This window comes from Quercus lobata, chromosome 4 (assembly GCF_001633185.2).
Source record: "Quercus lobata isolate SW786 chromosome 4, ValleyOak3.0 Primary Assembly, whole genome shotgun sequence".
Lineage (NCBI taxonomy): Eukaryota > Viridiplantae > Streptophyta > Magnoliopsida > Fagales > Fagaceae > Quercus > Quercus lobata.
The window spans coordinates 1,576,820-1,596,855 of record NC_044907.1 but is presented as its reverse complement, the minus strand read 5'-3'; the positions used below and the strand labels follow the sequence as shown (position 1 = coordinate 1,596,855).

The 20,036-nt window shown below is 33.1% G+C and overlaps 1 protein-coding gene and 2 long non-coding RNA genes across 4 annotated transcripts; 2 read left to right on the top strand and 1 right to left on the bottom strand.

The window, feature by feature from the left end:
- Window positions 1-1,172: 1,172 nt before the first annotated feature.
- Window positions 1,173-6,144, bottom strand: LOC115983692. 2 transcript variants are annotated; one of them, XR_004090162.1, is made up of 3 exons: window positions 6,129-6,144; window positions 2,222-2,473; window positions 1,173-1,812 (listed from the first exon to the last, which is right to left on the bottom strand). It is a non-coding gene; the product is annotated as an uncharacterized LOC115983692 (long non-coding RNA). The 2 variants fall into 2 exon arrangements; XR_004090161.1 differs by lacking the exon at window positions 6,129-6,144 and adding an exon at window positions 3,515-3,538.
- LOC115983693 lies at window positions 4,184-4,868 on the top strand. Its single transcript, XR_004090163.1, has 2 exons — window positions 4,184-4,422; window positions 4,782-4,868. It is a non-coding gene; the product is annotated as an uncharacterized LOC115983693 (long non-coding RNA).
- Window positions 6,145-15,607: 9,463 nt separating the features above from the next.
- LOC115984240 lies at window positions 15,608-16,498 on the top strand. The gene has a single exon (XM_031107209.1). It carries the CDS (start codon window positions 15,830-15,832, stop codon window positions 16,259-16,261), a length of 432 nt encoding a protein of 143 aa, XP_030963069.1. The 5' UTR covers window positions 15,608-15,829; the 3' UTR covers window positions 16,262-16,498.
- Window positions 16,499-20,036: the final 3,538 nt, after the last annotated feature.

The following is a 20,036-nucleotide window of genomic DNA, read 5'->3' as shown; positions in this document are numbered from 1 at the left end:
CCCGGTTGTAATGATATACTAATATATATGACTACAAGATGTTGAGCTGTATAATGGTATGGTTATTCCATGCAATCATAAAATTATGCGGTATTTACAACTTGGGACAAAGTTTTCCTCTAAACCAATTCAAATGAATATTTTCTAATTTACTACATGATGATTTATAAGATTATCCACGTGTATTATTATTACTAGTGTTTAACCCGCGCAATGCGCGGGATCATTTAAATTCTCATAAGTAGAAGAAAATACAGCTGATTGCTTTTAATATATACTATACATTGTAAAGACTCTTAGTCATTACAACCCTATTTTTGATGGTATTTACGAAGGATCCTGACAAATTACATTGAAATAAACAGACATGTTTTTTACTGTATAACTAACCCTCCTAAAAAACTTAAATCAAAACCAACCCAACCAAAACACTCTGAACTAACTCATATTTCTTAGTTCATAACGAAATTAAAGGGAAAAAAAAAAAGATAGTAACATTCAATTTCACTTATGCTGTACTTAATTCACCAAAATGACTCAATACAGCATCATTTACATATTCACTAAGTGTTAACAATTCCCAATTAGCAATTGGTACACAGGAATAAAGTAATATAGATTTAAAAATAAAAATAGAAACTTCATAAAAAAATTTATAAACTTGAATCACAGTAGATTTAAAATGTACTTGAAAAATGTGATATTCTTATGTACCATTCCTATGAACCACAATGAACAAAAGATTTCAATTTTAACTAAAGAAAAAACTGCTTGTGGAGGTAATCTGCTTGGATGCAGTAACTGAACAAACATAACTTAAAATAATTGTCAACACATCATACTTCTTACTTTACAACAGAACAATAGGGGAAAATGTAATTTTTGGGAATATACAATGGCCTTATTGAATGTAATTTTTGTGATTTCTAATCTTTAAATGTCGTCCAAACTCAGGACCTTTGAGTTTTAGATACAAAAGTATATATATGTCAAAAGAAAGACTAAAGCAATCAGGTTTGTTCTTTGTTTTCATTCTGAGAATCCAATTGACTTTGTTGTTGGCAAGCAAATCAACTTCAATAATTTGTTGTTTAACATGACAAATAACCTGTAAAATATTTAATTTCTAAGCGTGAATCATGTTGGTAGCCTACAGGACTGGTATTATAGTAGGGATGTTAGGCAATTTTTTATTTAATTAGGTAGCATAACCATTATTTGAATGAAAGTTACAGATCTTGTTGCCAGAGCACATGCTCTTGGCCTACAGGTTCATATATTTTATTGGTGCAGTAGAATTTTTAGCAAATTAAAAGAAGTATATGTAAATCAATCAAATGTTTGATACGCCTTTGCAGCTTCAGTTTTGTGGTCATGCCACATTGGCTGCTGCACATACAATCTTTGAAAGTATTCTACAGTATGAAACTCAAAGAAAAAGAGGTGTGCTCCAACCAAACATGATCTACTAAATGAATTACAAACAATTTCTGTCAATTTAATAGTAATTACATTCATTGTTTTATAAATGAAAATTCACCTACCAGCAACCATAAAGTTACAACAACAAAAATACATTACACTTTCAGATTTCAAAGTCTTACAATTTTAATCGCTATTCAAAAACAGTAGATCAGGTAAGATGGAAAACAGTTTGAAATAGTGATAATGCTTTCTTTTTTTTAGCGCTCTGTCTCCCCTTGAATAGTAAGCAGTAAGTCATTGGTTTATTTTCAATAATAAGTAAAATGGGCTGAAACTGCTGTTTTTGTTAGGATGACAGCAAGTACAGACTGGCAGTTAATGAGTCCCCTATTAAAAAAAATGAACCTTAAGATCAATAGGATGCCAAAAAAAGAAAAAAAAAAGAAAAAGAAGGAAAGTGTAATAAGCAGGAAATCAAATGGTATCAAATTATTTTGCTCAATCAATCCAAAGAAATATAAAAAGCAATACAAATTCTGTTAAGTTCAAACAGTAATATAATAATTGATAAGAAGTAAATTACAGTCCAAACTCTAGCCATGGTTTAATAGTTTAGGAAGTTGTAGACATGAAGTTCGGATTTCTTTTTTTTCTTTTCAAGTGAGGGAGGGGAGAGATATGAAATCAGGTTCACCCAATGAGGAAACAGGACAGTGCCACCAACCGACAAAGCTCATTGTTAACTTTGATTTAATTTGTCAAAAAAATTAAACAGAATTAGTTGAAGGCCAGTTACCTGGAGTCTCTAAGGTCAATATTGTAAAGTCCTTTATCCTGTCAACAGAAATCATTCGATTTTCCACTAAGCAGTTGATATATATGGAAATGCAGTCTTTAATTTCCCAAGCTGCTTCTGATGTAATATTTGTAAACTCTTTTATCCTCTCATTTGAAACCTTTCGATTTTCCACTGAGCAGTTCATATATATGGCCCAGAACAACACAGAAGTTAAGGGCAATCCATAGAAGAGAGATAAACCAACATGTTCTGCGTGAAGTAAGAATAAATGAATTAGTTCATTTTAAGTTTATATATAACAATGTAGTAAAGTTTTGTACTTCTTTGTTTCTCATTGTCCCTAATAACAGTAAATAATTAAAGATTATAACTTGAGGCCAAAACATTGAAAGAAAGAGAATAAACGTCCGGATTTTTATTCAAATTCAAATAACAAAAAATAGTAGTGAGGATGTGAAATAAGAACTGAAATTAATGATTACATAATCATCACAAAAGAAATTCAAATCCTTCAAAACCAACACAATTTAATCATTGAGCTACACTGAATAGTAAAATTTAACAAAAACAAATAAGCCAAAATTAATAATTAACCCCCAATTGATTCTCCAAATAAAAACCAAAAACCCTTAATTTTTTAGTTTAAAGCAAAACTTTACAGGAAGCGATTCCGGTAGTCTGATAGTGGATGGAGGCTTACGGTGATGACAGAACTTGTGGTGGTGCCCCTTTCTCAATCCATGGCGCATTAACTTAACAGTCTAATGATTATTCTTCCTATTCTTCCAAAAAAAAAATCCAATCGGTCGATCTCTCTGAACTCTGTGACTAACCGACTCTCTCTCTACCGTTCTCGGACTTTTGGCCTCTAAACCTTGATTATCCAAAGCCAATTGTAAATACGCTAAAGCTAAACCAAAATCGAGCACAAAATTAATTGAATCCAAATACTCCCAAAAGTTTTTAGTATTCTGAGAAACTAAATCAAATCAAAACCTAATGTAACCCAAATACCTAAATACAAATCAATCCAACCAAATTTCTCAAAACTGTCAAAACCTATGGGACGTTTGATCGTATTTAGCTTTGACGGATGCCGATTCCACTGGTTCGCAGAGTCTGAAGAGGAGATCGCTAGGGTTTTAATCGCAAAACAGATCTAGAATATTCCGTAAATTGACGGAAACATGGGAAACTTATCCCGAAATCACAGAGAAGTTTCAAAACCGAATCAAACAACAAAAACTCATAGAGAGAAGGAGAGGGAGAGGGAGAGAGAGAAGAACGTACCTGGAAAACTCAAAAGGGGATAGCTGGTCGGCCAATCGAATCTCCAGTGTGGCGCAAGTTTCTCCTAGTATTGCGCCTCTATCGCATATGGCTAGGCAGAGAAAAAATGTTAAAAAGACTGATGTGAAGAGGGTAATTGGCAGGGTTTTTTAATTTCTACGTTTTTTTTAATTTCATAGAGATCAGTAGATATTTTTTACTTTCTACGTTTTCTTTTTCCTTTAACAGCTTTTTTTTTTTTTTTGTTAATATAAACAATTACAGCCAAACGGTGTTAATTTTTTGAAAACAATATAATGTATCGCTTTTTAAAGTTACACATGTCTGAATTTTAGGTAAGGACTTTTTCTATTTGTCATTATCTCCTTAATTCTAGGAACTCATTTTCTCTCAGCTTCTGCTTTTATATATACCAGAAGAATTGTTTTAGCAGTGTAGAGAGGGAAATCTAAATTAGAGAAAAGAAAGAATGGGTAGGACGTGTTTTATCGACTATGAATTATATTGACAAAAATACACGATCAAATTTATATATACCAGAAGAATTGTTTTAGCAGTGTAGAGAGGGAAATCTAAATTAGAGAAAAGAAAGAATGGGTAGGACGTGTTTTATCGACTATGAATTATATTGACAAAAATACACGATCAAATTTACAAATTTTGGGGAGCATATCACACTCTTAAAATACAAATTGACTTTAGAAACCAATAATACTCAAACTAAAAGCCAAATATCTAATGTTGAATTGACTTTACAAATTTACTTTAGAAGTCAAACTGATTTTAAAACTGAATAAAAGTTAAAACGATACCAAAAAAAATCTAATGTTGGCTTTGCCATTGTCATCTACCCCATCAATCTCTGCTAAGCATTTAAAACAAAAGCACACCCAAACATAACTCTAAATGTTAACAAAAAGAATATATCAAGAATTGAGCACACACTTTACACAATTTTTTTTTGATGATATTATTCTTAATTGAAACTTGATTATCCAATCAGTAGTTGTATTTTCTAAATTTCTCATAGTTCTATCTTCTCCTAGGCCTTTCCTAAACACATCTATTTTCAATAGGCTGATACTCCAAGTGCTATTAAAAAATAAAAATAAAAAGTAATTATGATATTTTGAGACCAAAGAATTCAAAGAAAAATACTAAAACCCATCTTTTTTTTAAACTGTTTTTGTTTAAAGTTTTTTTAAATCAAACATTAACAAATGATAAAGAGATACAAATTTAAATAAAAGCAACAAAGGAAAATTAGGTTGGCCTGACCTTTATATTTAATCAAGTAGCTCTTCTTGAATAGCTACCAACTGTCTTATAAGCCAGAGCAGAGATGATAGATCTACATTAGCACGTGAGGGAAAAAAAGTCATTGAAAATACAAAATTACTGAGAAGCAACAATGTAAATGAGGTCCTCGAAAATTTGGCATATTTATGAATTATTAGTACTTAACAGGAAAAACTCAACAAAAAATGAAAGGGTAAGAAGGTTTTTTAAACTGACAGAAGAGAAAGATGAAAGATAGACACACACAAAACAAACTATCATTAAGTAAATAATCACACAACCATATTAAGTAAATAATCCCTTAATATGCAGTAACACATTTTTTAAACAAACTATTTGCCATTTATTTGTTCGTTTCTACTCAAAATTTCACTCTGGAAAAATTCTCAAAACAAAAAAGTAGAGACCTTAGTATGAGACCAAAGCATCCCAATAAAAACCAACGTTGCATCTTCTGGGCATTTTATCGAACACTTCAAGTGCATAATTAAACCTGCTACTGTCAAGAACAGCAGCATATTTTGATTCTGTCAAATATTTACACCCGAATGCAATGGGTAGGACTAACTTCCCTTTCACAATCCAAACATTCATATGAAAATATACTAACCCAAGTTTCGACTAATGCTAAATTAATCATTATGCATGAGCATGGAAATACTTTACTTTGATGCATGAAATGCATAAGAAGTCAATGAAATTTAGAGAAGATATAGGGCTTACCAATTGATAGAGAGCAACAACAATTAATAAGGAATTAATATGCGTAAGGAATTTGATGGAGGAAAGGGTTTATCCGTGTGTGTCTAATCGAGTGGGAGAATTTGTGATTTTGGATTTTCTTTTCCTATTGATTCTCCAAATAAAAACCAAAAACCCTTAATTTGTGGTGGATGGAGGCTTACGGTGATGACAGAACTTGTGGTGGTGCACCTTTCTCAATCCATGGCGCATTAAACCTCTCTCTACCGTTCTCGGACTTTTGGCATCTAAACCTTGATTATCCAAACCCAATTGTAAATACGCTAAAACTAAACCAAAATCAAACACAAAATTAGTTGAATCCAAATACTCCCAAAAGTTTTTAGTATTCTGAGAAACTAAATCAAATCAAAACCTAATGAAACCCAAATACCTAAATACAAATCAATCCAACCAAATTTCTCTAAACTCTCGAAACAAATCTAGAATATTCCGTAAATTGACGGAAACAGGGGGAATTTATCCCGAAATCACAGATAAGTTTCAAAACCGAATCAAACAACAAAAACTCATAGAGAGAAGGAGAGGGAGAGGAAGAGAGAGAAGAACGTACCTGGAAAACTCAAAAGAGGACAGCGATGGTCAGCCAATCGAATCTCCAGTATGGCGCAAGTTTTTTTATTTTATTTTTATTTTTCTCCTAGCAGAGTTTGATGTGAAGAGATCGCCTCTATCGCAGTATGGGTAGGGTTTTTTTAGAGAGAAAAAATATTAAGAAGACTGATGTGAAGAGGGTAGGGTTTTTTTAGAGAGAAAAAATATTAAGATTTTCCCTTTCTCTGTATCGCAATATTAGCAAGATTTTTTAATTTCTACGTTTTTTTTTAATTTCATAGAGATCGGTAGATATTTTTAAATTTCTACGTTTTTTTTTTTCCTTTTAACAGTTTTTTTTTTTTAAAATATAAACAATTACAGCCAAACAGTGTTAAAGTTTTGAAAACAATATAATGTATCGCTTTTTAAAGTTACACATGTCTTAATTTTAGGTAGGAACTTTTCCTATTTGTCATTATCTCCTTAATTCTAGGAACTCATTTTCTCTCAACTTCTGTTTTTATATATATATAGATATAGATATAGATTATTATTTTAAATCACGTGAAAAATGTCATATGACTAATAACGCAAGTGGATAGTCTTTTCAATTTCCAAGTAGTAGGTGGGAGGAAAATTGATTTGGAGATAAACTTTTCCTGTTTGAAAATGCTTCAATTGAGCATGTTTGTCCAAGAAATATAGATAGAAATAGTCATATCATGGAAATCTCAAATATGGCTTGGATTTTTCATGGTAGTCTTTAGCATGTTGTTTTGATGATTTTTTAGAGTGGAATTATGGGGAGGAAGCATGGAGTGAATAATTTGTAACAAAAAAAATATAGCATGAAGATGTTGCAATATAACTTATCTGAATTGGTGTAAGCGTTTGCTTGTTTGTTTGTTTTTTTTTTTTTTTCAAATAATTAGCATTAACATACAATAAGCAATGTAGGATCGATTGCAGCATTGATTTCAATACAATTGGGTATGCGATATTACAATTTCAAGATTTCAACCACATAAAAACGGTATTTTGAACAAGTGTTGGCTTTTTTGAGAGGGACTAAGGAAAAAGGACCAAATTTATACAAGTCAAAAACGGCTTCATCCGGCTTCATACGGCTAACAGCATAATATTTTGTGCTTTTGTGAGTATTGCATTAACATTAATTGTAAGCTGTAGTCAAAGCTAGCGCTGCCACAAAACCAAGAGAAACTTAGATCCGTTTAGATAAAATTTATTTTGCTAAAACTGAAAGTTAAAAATTGAAAATACTGTAACAAAATAATTTTTAAATGTGTGAATGGTACCGTGGGATCCATTTTTAATGAAAAAATTGTTGAAATTTGTGGGTTCCGTAAATAGTGCACTAAACCTAATGATGTGTTGAAAAATCAAATATTACGGCTATTGAGTGCATGAATAGTAGCCGTAACAATGTTATTTGCTCTTGAAACGTGTGACAAAAAAAAAAAAAACGCGCAAACATGCAAATGTGGGTGCCGTTTGGATTCGGCTGAAACTTGCGTCTGGCGTCTGCGTTCCTTCATTTTTTTTTTTTTTTTCATTTCACGCGTTTTGCAGAAAGGAGGGGACAAATAACACTGTAGCGGTACTGTAGCAGTACTGTTTATATATTGTTTATGGGACCCATAGCCATTTTATTCATAAAAAAAATATTAAAAATGGGTCCCACGGTACTATTTACACATTTAAAGATTATTTTGCTACAGTGTTTTCAGTTTTCAATTTCAGTAACAATAAGTTCAATCTAAACGGACCCGTGAACACAGAAACATGTATCCAAACGAATACTTGGTGTTAGTGACAAAGCATCTAGGAAATTTGGAATAATACACAAACGCACATTTCGGGGACCTACTAGTCTACCCTGCCTGGTCTTCTCCGTGCTCTACAAGCTTTGGACTCACTCCCAATTTTCATAGTCTGTCACTGTTCCTTACTTACTCTACAAGCAAATGGACTCATTGGTATCACTATAAATAGAGCATCTTAATTTCCTCAATTCTCATCCATTTCAAACTTTCTGCTAAAGAATCCACAAGCCTCTTCACCTGTTCAAAACTTTTCAAGTAAACACAATGGCTCTTTTCTCAGCCTTGATCAAATGTTTCGTGCCCTCTTCGTCGTCACAGGTCTCTGATGATGCCATGAAAGCAGACTCTTCAGAGAAACCCAAAGGCAAAGACAAATCAAAATCATCTGGAGCTCCCATTGTAGTATCCTACTTCCCAGTTAATTCTAACCTCTCCCGCTTGTAGTGATCATATATTATATACGTGACTACTACAAGTTGTTGAACTGGAGGATGGTATGGTTATTCCAATTTCCATGCAGTCTGCAGTTTCTATAACTGTGTTTGAAACTAATTCCTGGGACTGGCAGCACGGGAAGGTGTAAACTATGGCTTGGAGATTTTCATGGACCTCTTAGCACGTAGATTGTTGATTTGAGAGTGGGTCTGTAAATAAATAAAGCATGGAGAAGATGTTGCCATGTATATTTATCTGAATTTGTCAAAGCTTTTTTTTTTTTTTTTGTGGGGGGGGGGGGGGGGGGGGCGGGGGCAAGAATAAATATTCAATTTTGATTTTCAATATGTATTTTTCAATAATTTATTGTTTTGCATTCACAAATTTATTGTAATTGTACCTATTTTTCTTTATATTTATGCATAACTACTTGACTTTTATTTTTTGAAATATATATAAGTATTATTTAATAGAATATTAAATGCTTTCAAGTTAGCAATTTTAGAGATGAAAAACTATATCGTACTAACAAAAGAGGATGGGAAAATAAAGGAAAAGCGATATATATATATATATATATATAGCAAATTCAATTTGTAATTTGGCTAGATTTTTAAGAATGGTTGATATAAAGATATGATGTGTTCAAGTAATAATCTAGCAGTAAGTTTGAATCCCACCTTCCTTTCTGCATTTATCTATCTCAAAAAAATATAAAAATTAAATTTTAATAAATTATGAAGCAGAAAACGAAAAATCTATTCTTGACTATATCATACTAGATAAGGAGCAAGGAACCATGTCCTAACAACGTATTGCAAACCCTTCAACCCAAAAAATAAAAAATAAAAAATAAATCTGCAAAATTTTATTAAAAAAACAAAACAAAATAAAAGAGGATCAGTTACAGTCTACATGGCACTCTCCTTGCTAGGAAATTTGGGTCAAACGAATAGAGAGAAGCACCTTTTTCCACCTGATATTCCCACCTCCCACTTGCTTTTTCTTTAGTGCTTAGATTATTTTCTTTAATCTATTTTGTTTATAGAAAAAAACTGTATGAAAGTACAGGTTTATCCGCACTGACCGTAGAAGTTTATCCAAAAAATAATAATAATAAAAAAGTGAGACTTTGAAAAAACCATACATTAATTAGGGGTAAAATTATAAAAATAAATTAGCACATTAAGTTAAAAATGAAAATACCTATAATATAGCTTTATCAAAATAACAAAAATTTACGTAAGATGTACTTTTTTGTGTGCGGAATAGAATTATGACTTTGTAAAAATAAATAAATAAATAAATGGATTATTCATGTGAATAAACTCCTTATAGATAAATATATAATATAAGAAAATAAATTATTTTATTATGGATTTTCTTGCATTCAAATATCTCTTATTCTTTTCTCAAAAAAAAAAAAAAAAAAAAAAAAAAAAAAAAAAAAACTCTTATCATTCACATGGATAAATTGTATTTTTCAAATTGATCTCAAATACTACATGTATATGTTTACATGTGAAATTGTACAAATTGTACATGCTAAATATAATTTCTACCATATCTCGAGTCATATCTTGAATGCACCGTTACTTAACTCATCCAAACCTCACCTATCTTATCCTGTGTAGATTTTTCTTTTTCTTTTTTTCTCATACCTTTTGGACGAGGTGGAGATGAAATACCTTGATTTAATCTCATCCTGCTCTGTTATCATCTAAACAATTATTCGTTGATTTGCTTGCACCAAAAAAAAAAAAAAAAGGGCTTTGCCGCGGGGGGGGGGGGGGGGGGGTGTGGTGTGGGGTGATGGGTAAACCAAGGCGTAGTATACTCGTGACTGACTAGACCAGTCAAGTTGTTGGTGACTCCACCACGGTTTCCACCTGCTACATTTGCATAACGTAATTCATATGTAAGCTTTGGTCAAGCGCAGCCACAAAACCATTTGACTGGTGAGAACCATCTGGGAAGTTTCAAATGGCCATGGACCCACTCTACTTTGTTCGGTCGTCTCCGTGCTTTCCAAGCAAAGAAATTTGGACACACTCCCCCATCTCCCACATATCTCTCTCACTCGCTTGCAGTCTCTTCAATCACTATAAAATAGACCTTATTTCCTCAATTCTCATCCATCACGCAATATTGCTCATCCATTTCTACTTTCTTCTGCTGCTAATATAAAGAAACCACAAGCTAGCTAGTTTCTTCACTACCCCATCAAAAACTTCTTTTAAGTCAAACAACAATGGCTCTTTTCTCAGCTTTCTTCAATTGTTTCTTGCCCTCCTCTTTGTCACGTGTCTCCAATGATGCCATGAAAGTAGAGTCTTCAGAGAAACCCAAAAACAAATCCAAATCCAAATCATCATCCGAAGCTCCTATTGTAGTATCCTCCTTCCCAGTTAATTCATACCTCTCCCGTTTGTAGTATTACGATACTATATGACTACATGATGTTGAACTGGAAGATGGTTATGTTTATTCAATGCAATCGTGAAATTCAGCAGTATCTAAAGCCGCGTTAATTTGAAACAAATATGTGTCAGAAGTCAGAACGTTTGCTAAAAGAATGATATGAAATTATTTGAAGAGCTTGCAAGGGATAATATTGTAAATATCGTCAACTATGGGGCTTTTCATGGTGGTCTTAATTTAAGGTGTCGATTGATTTGATGATTTGGGACTGTGATTGGAGGAATAAAAGCGCGAAGAAAAGATGTTTCATTATGTATTCATTTGAATTTGTCAAAGCTTTTTTTTTTTTTTTTTTTTTTTTATTCTTTTCACTGTATACCATACAATAAGGATAATCGATTAATCTTTTATTCAATTGAATTTGTAAATTCCTCTTTTTTCTCTTCATTGTCTCCCTTGCAAATTACAATAAGGATAATCAATTAAAGGGCGAACCTAGAAAAAGGCATGCCAGTTTGGTAAGTTGGCTATATCTAGCTACAATTAAGGACAAGGTTAGACTATAAAATATACATAATTTATCCATATGTTACTTACTAAGTTAATATAATTTCGAGAGCCAACCTTGTGAAAACCGTATTTGAGGCATGTTTACTTTTTTTTAATCAGTAGAAAAATAAAAGGCTAAAAGCATTCACTAATTTTTTTTTTCTAAAGTAGTTTCTTACTCTTCTGTGTATGCATTGCGCATGCATTATTTCATATTTCCTTAATCAATATTTTTTATTTTTTCCGCAAAATTTTGTAAAGATTGTAGTAGTTTCAAAGCACGCGTGTTTAGATTTTATTCGAAATAGTTGGTAAGAATTAAATGATTGATAACCTACCAACTTGCTTATAAGGTGATTGTACTCATGATTATTCATCTTGTTTCTACTATAATAAAAGAAATTCAGTTATTAATATTATTTTGTACATTCTTCTAAAAAAAATATATTATTTTGTAAATACATATGGTAGTTGTATAGTTGAAGTTGTGTAATATTGAAAAGGAAAGAGGAAGGTGATGGGGGGATTCACCGAAGAGGAGGTAGAAGAGTCCCAAAAAAGTGAAAAACGCGTTATTATTACTTGGTCATTGAAATGTTTGTCTATTCCTCCTTCCTCCCTACGCTAATTTTTTCTGCTATGTCTCTCTCCAAAGGATCAACTCAATTGATCCACCTTCAAAAGTCAAAGTAAGAAAACAAAACAAAACAATATAAATTTTAAATATACTTGCACTTGTTTGTCATCTTGGAACCCGGTCATAAATAACTTGATTGCATCACTTTGTTGTTGTTAAATTTTCATTAAACAATAAGATTAATGAAAAATTCAATTTGAGCACCTTTGAGCATGTTACTTGTCCACAGCGATAGCAGCACAAACAATATGTTTTTTTGTTGCTAATGCTATAGTTGATGCTGTACATCAACTAAACTTCTTTTTAATTATATAATATTTTTTTGGATAAATTCCGGCACACAAGGAATTGCGTATCCAATATCTCATATACATATTCATCCAAGTCAATTAATATATGCTATGCCCACGATCATAGCCCTATCAAGGCTCCGATGATATGGGTAGTATTCTATTGTTGTCACATAGTATAAAGTCAATGAATTCACATCGAAAACTCTCTTTCTTGTCTTAAAAAAATGAAAAGTCCTATAATTTCCATTTTTAAATATTAAGCAGATTTTTGCGGATACAATATATGTTTAAATACTAAACAAATTTTACAATATATTTTCTGAACTTTGAAGTGCTATAATTTATGCTAATCATAACGGTGGTTTCCATGAAAATGATGTTATCCTAATCATATTTTATTTCAACAAGTTATGAAATATTATGAAATTTATTGTGTTTGTAACTTTATCATTAAGTATACAATCGGTACAATTTAGAATTAAATATATCATGTGCAGACTACATTAACCTATTTTTAAGTCATTGATATTAAAATTAGTAGTAATTTACTAATTTTAACATTTTCCTTAAAAAAAAATTGCATCAACAAGAAAAATCGAGCCACCTCGTTTCCCAAATTGCAATAAATTAAAAATTCATTGATCATATATCTCTGTCCCTTGATTCTCAAAAAAAAAAAAAAAAAAAAAAAAAAAAAAAAAAAAAAAAAAAAAAAAAAAAAAAAATCTCTGTCCCTTGTTCCACGTGTCATGATCTTACACCAATGAACTTATTGATTCCACATGTCATGATCTTACATAACTTGTTGATGTCAATTCAAATTTCCACATGTTATTATATTACTGGTAAGCTGTGACCAAAGCGCCGGCACAAGACCGTAAGACTAGGGAGAACCATCTAGGAATTTACAAACATTAATTTGGTTTTCTCCTTGCTCTCCAAGCTCCTTCTTTCTTTTTTTCTGTTTGTTATGATGAGTGCTCTCCAAGCATTTGGAGTCACCAGCAATATAAAATTCATTAGTCATTGGCCATTGCCATCTTTGATTTATCATTATAAATAGAGCACCTTACTCCTCAAATTCTCATCAATCACACACTTCATTCATTTCAAACTTTGCTTTGCCAAAGAAACTACAACCTTCTTTCACTCCAATCAAAAACTTCTTCTAAGTCAACAACAGAAGAAAAAAGCAATGGCACTTTTCTCAGCCTTCTTCAAATGTTTCGTGCCCTCCTCATTGTCACAAGTCTCAGATGGTGCCATGAAAGCAGGGTCATCAGAGAAATCCAAAAGCAAATCAAAATCAAAACCATCCGGAGCTCCGATTGTTGTATCCTACTTCCCAGTTAATTCAAACCTCTCCCGCTTGTAGTAATATACTAATATATATGACTACAAGACGTTGAGCTGTATAATGGTATGGTTATTCCCTGCAATGATGAAATTCTGTGATATTTAAAGCCGAAAACGTTTCCTCCAAACCAACCACCAATTCAAATGAATCTTCTCTAATCTACTGCATGATAATTTATAAAAATATCCACACACATATATATATATATATATATATATATTTTAAATCACACAACTCATGAAAAATGTCATATGACTTATAATATATGTGGATGGTCTTTTCAATTTTCATGTAGTTGATTGGAGGAAATTTGATTTGGAGGTAAACTTTTCCCATTTGAAAATACTTCAATTAAGCATGTTTGTCAAAAGAACATTGATGGAAATAGTTGTATAATGGGAATCTCAACTATGGCTTGGATTTTTCATGGTAGTCTTTAGCATGTTGTTTTGATTATTTTTTTAGAGTGGGGTTATGGGGAGGATGTATGGAGTCTAAATAATTTGTAACAAAAATAAAGCATGAAGAAGATGTTGCAATATAACTTATCTGAATTAGTGTAAGCACTTGTTTATCCTTTTCAAGTGTATGTTTGGCTCCAAATTAAAAAAACTAGCTTATTTTACTATTCAGCTTTTTTTAGTACTATTCATAGGTCTCACTGCACTTTTTAGTACTATTCATGGATCTCATTGTACTATTTTAACTAACTTTTACTTTTATCTACAATATTTTCAACAAAAAAATTTCCATTTTAGCAAAATAAGCAGATTTCAAATAGACTCTAAATATATGCATTAACAAGCAATAAGCAATGTAGGATCAATTGTAGCATTAATTTCAATAAAATTGGGTATACGATATCACAATTTTGAGATTACGACCACATAAAAACTGTATTTTGAACAAGTGTTGGCTTTTTTTGGGAAGGACTAAGGACCATGTTATAAAAGTCAAAAACGGTTTCATCTCGCTTCATTTCAGCAAACGGCTAACAGCATATTATTTGTGCTTTAATGTGTAAGCATAGACAAAAATTAGAAAACGAAAGGAACCTACCTTTCCTTGTATGCAAACTAATTCGCTATACCCTTTTGTCTCTCTACAAACAATCCAGTTAATCTATTCACCTAGATTACATCAATATGATGTTATCACTTATCACATTCTCTTGAACCAATGACCAACACGTTCAAATCAGCTTCTACAAGAAAAATTGACCGCTTCCATTACCAAAACCAAAATAGCACTTAATCAAAATATTCAGTAGTGGAAACAACATCAAAGATGCTTCTTAAGTTTTATATTAGATCAATTAGAAAATAAATTCCCTTCATATATTAGACAACTTGTATTGATGTTTCATTCAAGCAGATTTTAGATGAGGTTTTCACTTTTCAATTGGGTTTTTATTTTTTAAGAAATTGTAAAAACTCACTTGAGATTGAACTTCATCACCCACAATCTCAAAAGTAAATTAGTAAATTAGTGATAAATAGTCCACAATTTCCTTTTTCTCGCGTGCACGCGCATGCATGTTTTGTCCTTCCCCACCATTTCTCTTCATTTTTACCTTTCATTTTTAAACAATAATTTATTTTCTTCTTGTTTTGGTAGAAAAACACAATAAATTTCACAACTTTAATCAAAACATTTGAGGCAAAGACGGTAATTAAAACAACATTATTTTCACTTAAAACCACCTAAAACATCAACTTCATTGTATAATAATAATCACAATCTACCCTCTCATCTCAGTAGTTATAAAATTTGTAGTAAATCTAGAGACTCATGATTAATCTTTTACTTTTATCACACGCTCTTTTGGAGTACTCGGGAGACAAAACTAGATAAAAATGTCGTTGTCTAGAGTCTCATCCTCATCCACAATCTTGATAAATCAACGGGCCAAATTCCAGCTTGTAATCCACCTATAGATATTTGTGTAAGATTCGCTGCTCCCCACGTATTTGCCAAAGACCACAGTGATAGCTCCTCGTGAATATTCCACCAACCAAAACCATTGCATTTACGTAATTTCCACAACCTTCAACCACCTCATACAAACTCACTCATGTCTATCTTCACAAGCTCTTATATTGTCTTTACTACTTTGTTAGCCATACAAACATATTGAAAGAGAAAGAGAGAGAGAGAGAGAAAAGAGAAAGTAAGAAAGAGATGGGGGTGGTGATAATAGATGGATCAACGGTGCGTGACTTTGTGAGCGATGAGGCTCAGTTCAAGAAGAGCGTGGAAGAGAGGTTTGCAGCTTTCGATCTCAACAACGATGGTGTTCTTTCGCGCGGCGAGCTCCGCAAGGCCTTTGAGTCCATGAGGCTCCTGGAGACCCACTTCGGCATCGATGTGGTGACCACTCCGGATCAGCTATCCCAGCTCTACGACTCCATATTCGAGAAGTTTGACTGTGATCGCAGTGGGACTGTGGATGTGGAGGAGTTCAGGGCAGAGATGAAGAAGATCATGCTTGCTATTGCTGATGGGCTTGGGTCCTGTCCCATTCAGATGGCTCTTGAGGATGGTGATGAAAGTTTGCTTAAAAAGGCTGCAGATCTTGAGGCTTCTAAGTCTAATTCTAAGGCCTCCTTCTAGTCCTACTCCTCATCATTCCTTAACAATCTTATCCAATCCAATCTCACTGCTATGCATTGCAGATGCTTCTTCTGGGCTGGGTTTCTAGTTTCCACTATATATATGCATTTTTTTTTGGTGAAAAATAAATAAATTATGTATATATATGCATATTATGAGTGATGTTCTTCGTGTAGTCTTTCTCTCTATTATGTGCAATATTTTTATCTAATCTAAATAAGTGAGCAAGTACAAAATTCTTATCACTCAAACTCAGTTTTCATAGACTCAAATCTCTATCTCTACTTTTTCCTTAACTCTTATCTTATTTTTGTTTGGTTTCAAATCTGGGCGAGCTTAACTCAAAATTTTGACAAAGTGATGAAGCTCATGTACTGTGCAGATCAGAACGGTAACATGTCTCTCTCCTCCATCTCTTTCATTTTTTTTTTTTCCTCTCCTCTTTCAGGAAGCCTGAAACATTGAAACCTTTCTCCTCCCATTTTCGGCCTCTTAGCACCTCCAACAACCCACAACCCACCAATTGCAATTCTCAAAAACCCAACCCACCGCCATTGTTTTGCATCCACCACCGTACAAATCACCAAAAATCAAACCCATCCACCAAGCAGATCCACCAACACCATCAACATCACAGCAAATTCTTTCACATATATATAATGAAAATAAAAAAAAAAATACCAGAAAAAATTACCCCACAAAATCCACAACTCCAAGCCCAAAAATCGAAGCCCTCTGCCATCATCGCGTGAAGAAAAAGAAAGAATGAAGAAGAATAATAAGAAGCTGAGAAAAGAAACTAGAGTGAAAAACAAAAACAAAAAACAAAAAACAAAAAACAAAAAAAAGAAGATTAAAGAACCCAGCCGTGAAGAACCAAAAGCAAAAGAAGCAGCTGAAGGAACCCAGCTTGAAGAAGAAAAGAAAGAAAGAAAAGAGAAAAGAGGAGAGGGAGAGAAGAAATATCAGTTCGGTGGAGAGAAAAAGTGAGATAGAATAAAGATGTTTGAGCCCTGTGTGGTCTTGTCTGAACGTGGGTCTCAAAATTATCAAGTGGGTCTCAAAATTATCAAATATTTACAAAAATATCTGAAATCGTATGTGTATTTTTTTAAAATACGTGTAATAAAAAATATATAAAGATATATGTAATTATTTTTAAAAATTGAAAAAGTATCGTATCAAATGGCCCTTTGTTTTTGTTTTCCATCGTCCAAACTTAAAATTTTGAGTTTCTAAAACAAATATCTAAAACTAAAGTCAAACACTACATCATTTGTGGGGCTCACAAATTTTGAATGATACATCATGAAAATTAAGTGTGTGTTTGGTTCCTGAGTTTTGCTTTTGGGCTTAGCATTTTGCGTTTCTGTTTTTTTTTTTTTTTTTTTTTTCACGTGTTTTCATTTGGAGTATTGTGGTTACTGTTCAATGAACAGTAACCGCAATTGTTGACTTTCTGCCGTGAACAGTGCACATATGTACTGTTCACGAACCCACAAATTACACTTTTTATCAACTTTTTCATTAAAAATAGATCCCACGGTACTATTCACACATTTAAAAATTATTTTACTACAGTGTTTTAAGTTTTAAGTTTTAAGTTTCAGCAAAATAAGTTCTATCCAAACAGACCCTAAGTGATAACTCAGTTTTCATGTTATCCAAGCAGGTTCTAAGTTGTTCATGACTCCAACACCTAACTTTTAGGAATAGACTATTATTCTAACACAACTTCACGTCTGTGGATTAAGACTATTCCTTTTCTATGGGTCTGTTTGGATAGAACTTATTTTGCTGAAATTTAAAACTAAAAATACTGTAACAAAATAATTTTTAAATGTGTAAATATTACTGTGAGATCCATTTTTAATGAAAAAAATTGTTGAAAATTGATGTTTGTGAGACTCATGAACAATGCACAGATGTACTATTTACTGTGTACTTGGTCAACAACTACGACTGAAGCAAAAAAAATAAAAGGGAGAAAACGCAGACTTAAAACGCAAACGCCATCTCAATGCTATCCAAACTGCACCTATGGGTCCGTTTGGATTGAGCTTATTGTTATTGAAACTGAAAACTGAAAACTGAAAACTAAAAACACTGTAGTAAAATAATTTTTAAATATATGAATAGTATTGTGGGACTCATGAACAGTATGTAAACAGTACGTAAATAGTGTTTTTTCCCTGCACAGTAATTTTACTGTTCACGTGCAGAGAAAAAAAAAAAAAAAAGTCATGAAAACGCATAGCTGAAACGCAAGTTTCAGCTCCCCCAAACGCTCACTATATGCAAGGTGTCCTATGGTCACTAGTGTGCCAGTGCACAAACGAAATGACAAATACAGTGGTCGGGTAGTGAAATAAGTGTGGATTACACTGCCTCTAAACTTTACAAATTTTCAACGCAACTCACAAGAAAAGGAATGATCATGTCCCAAGGGGAATGCTCGGATGGGGACAGCAGGGCCTCTCTCTGGAAGAAGATTTGGCACCTGAACATGCTAGAGAAGATAAAAAATTTTGCTTGGCGAGCCTGTGTTAACGGGCTTCCAACAAAGGTTAACTTGCAGACGAGAGGAATTAATGATGGTGTGCTCTGTCCGGGTTGTGATGGAGTTCCAGAAACCATTTCCCATGCTTTAATTGATTGTGAGGTGGCCAAAAGAGTGTGAGACTTTTGGAAAGATTGCCCTGTAAATCTGGTGTCTAATCATTGGGATGTTTCTGACTCAGCTCTTGAAATTATTGAGGCTGGGACCTCCACGAATTTGGAAACTTTTTTTGTGGCGGCTTGGGTGATATGGTATAACAGGAATCAGATTGTGTTTGAATACACTTGTCAACTCCCCTATCAGATATGGAATTTTGCTATGGATTATTTGAAAGATGTTCATGGAAATAGGAGAAGTCAGCTCCTACATCGGATTGTGGAGAGCGGCAAGTGGGAAACTCCACCTCATGGGGCCATTAAAATCAATGTTGACGGAGCCACTTCTGAGCAAGGAAGAAATTCTGGGGTTGGCGTGGTCATTAGGGACTTTAGAGGAAAGGTTATTGCTGCTTGCTCTAAATATCTCGTTGGTCTGTTCTCAGTGATGGAAGTGGAGTTGCTGGCTGTTGAAATAGGTATTTTGCTTGCAAAAGAGTTGAAGATATCAAATTTTGAAGGGAATTTCACCAAAATCTCAACCTGTGAGAAACAAAAAAAATAGAGAAAACACACGCCAAAGAAAGCAATCACACGCACAAGACAATATTTACGTGGTTCGGCAATTTGCCTACATCCACAGAGTTGCAAGAATTTCATTATTATCAGGGAAAAATACAAAATGCGGCTATAGATATTCTCACTCTCAAAAACACGGCAATACCACCTCTAAAACCCTAATGACCAAAGTCAATTTCTATATATATACAAAACAGGCCCAAAAATTCTGGCTTGGGCCAAGCCTCCGCTCCATTGACTAAGCCTCAATAAATCTCCCATTTAAAACCACGCAATATTATTCGGGTCAAGTCAGGTCGTCAAACCAGATCAAACAAACTAGGCTCCACAAAACCCAACAAATATCATTATTGAGTCTAATGCATTGGCAGTAATTCAAAGCATAGACAAGGGTGAAATTGGTGGCTGCCTTGGTCATTTAGTTCATGGTATAATTCTCAGCCTTAAGGACTTTATTAGCTGGAGCTTAAACCATGTGAAAAGGAACTACAACAGAGTTGCGCATGAGTTAGCGCAGGAGGCCAGAAAAAGAGAAGAATCG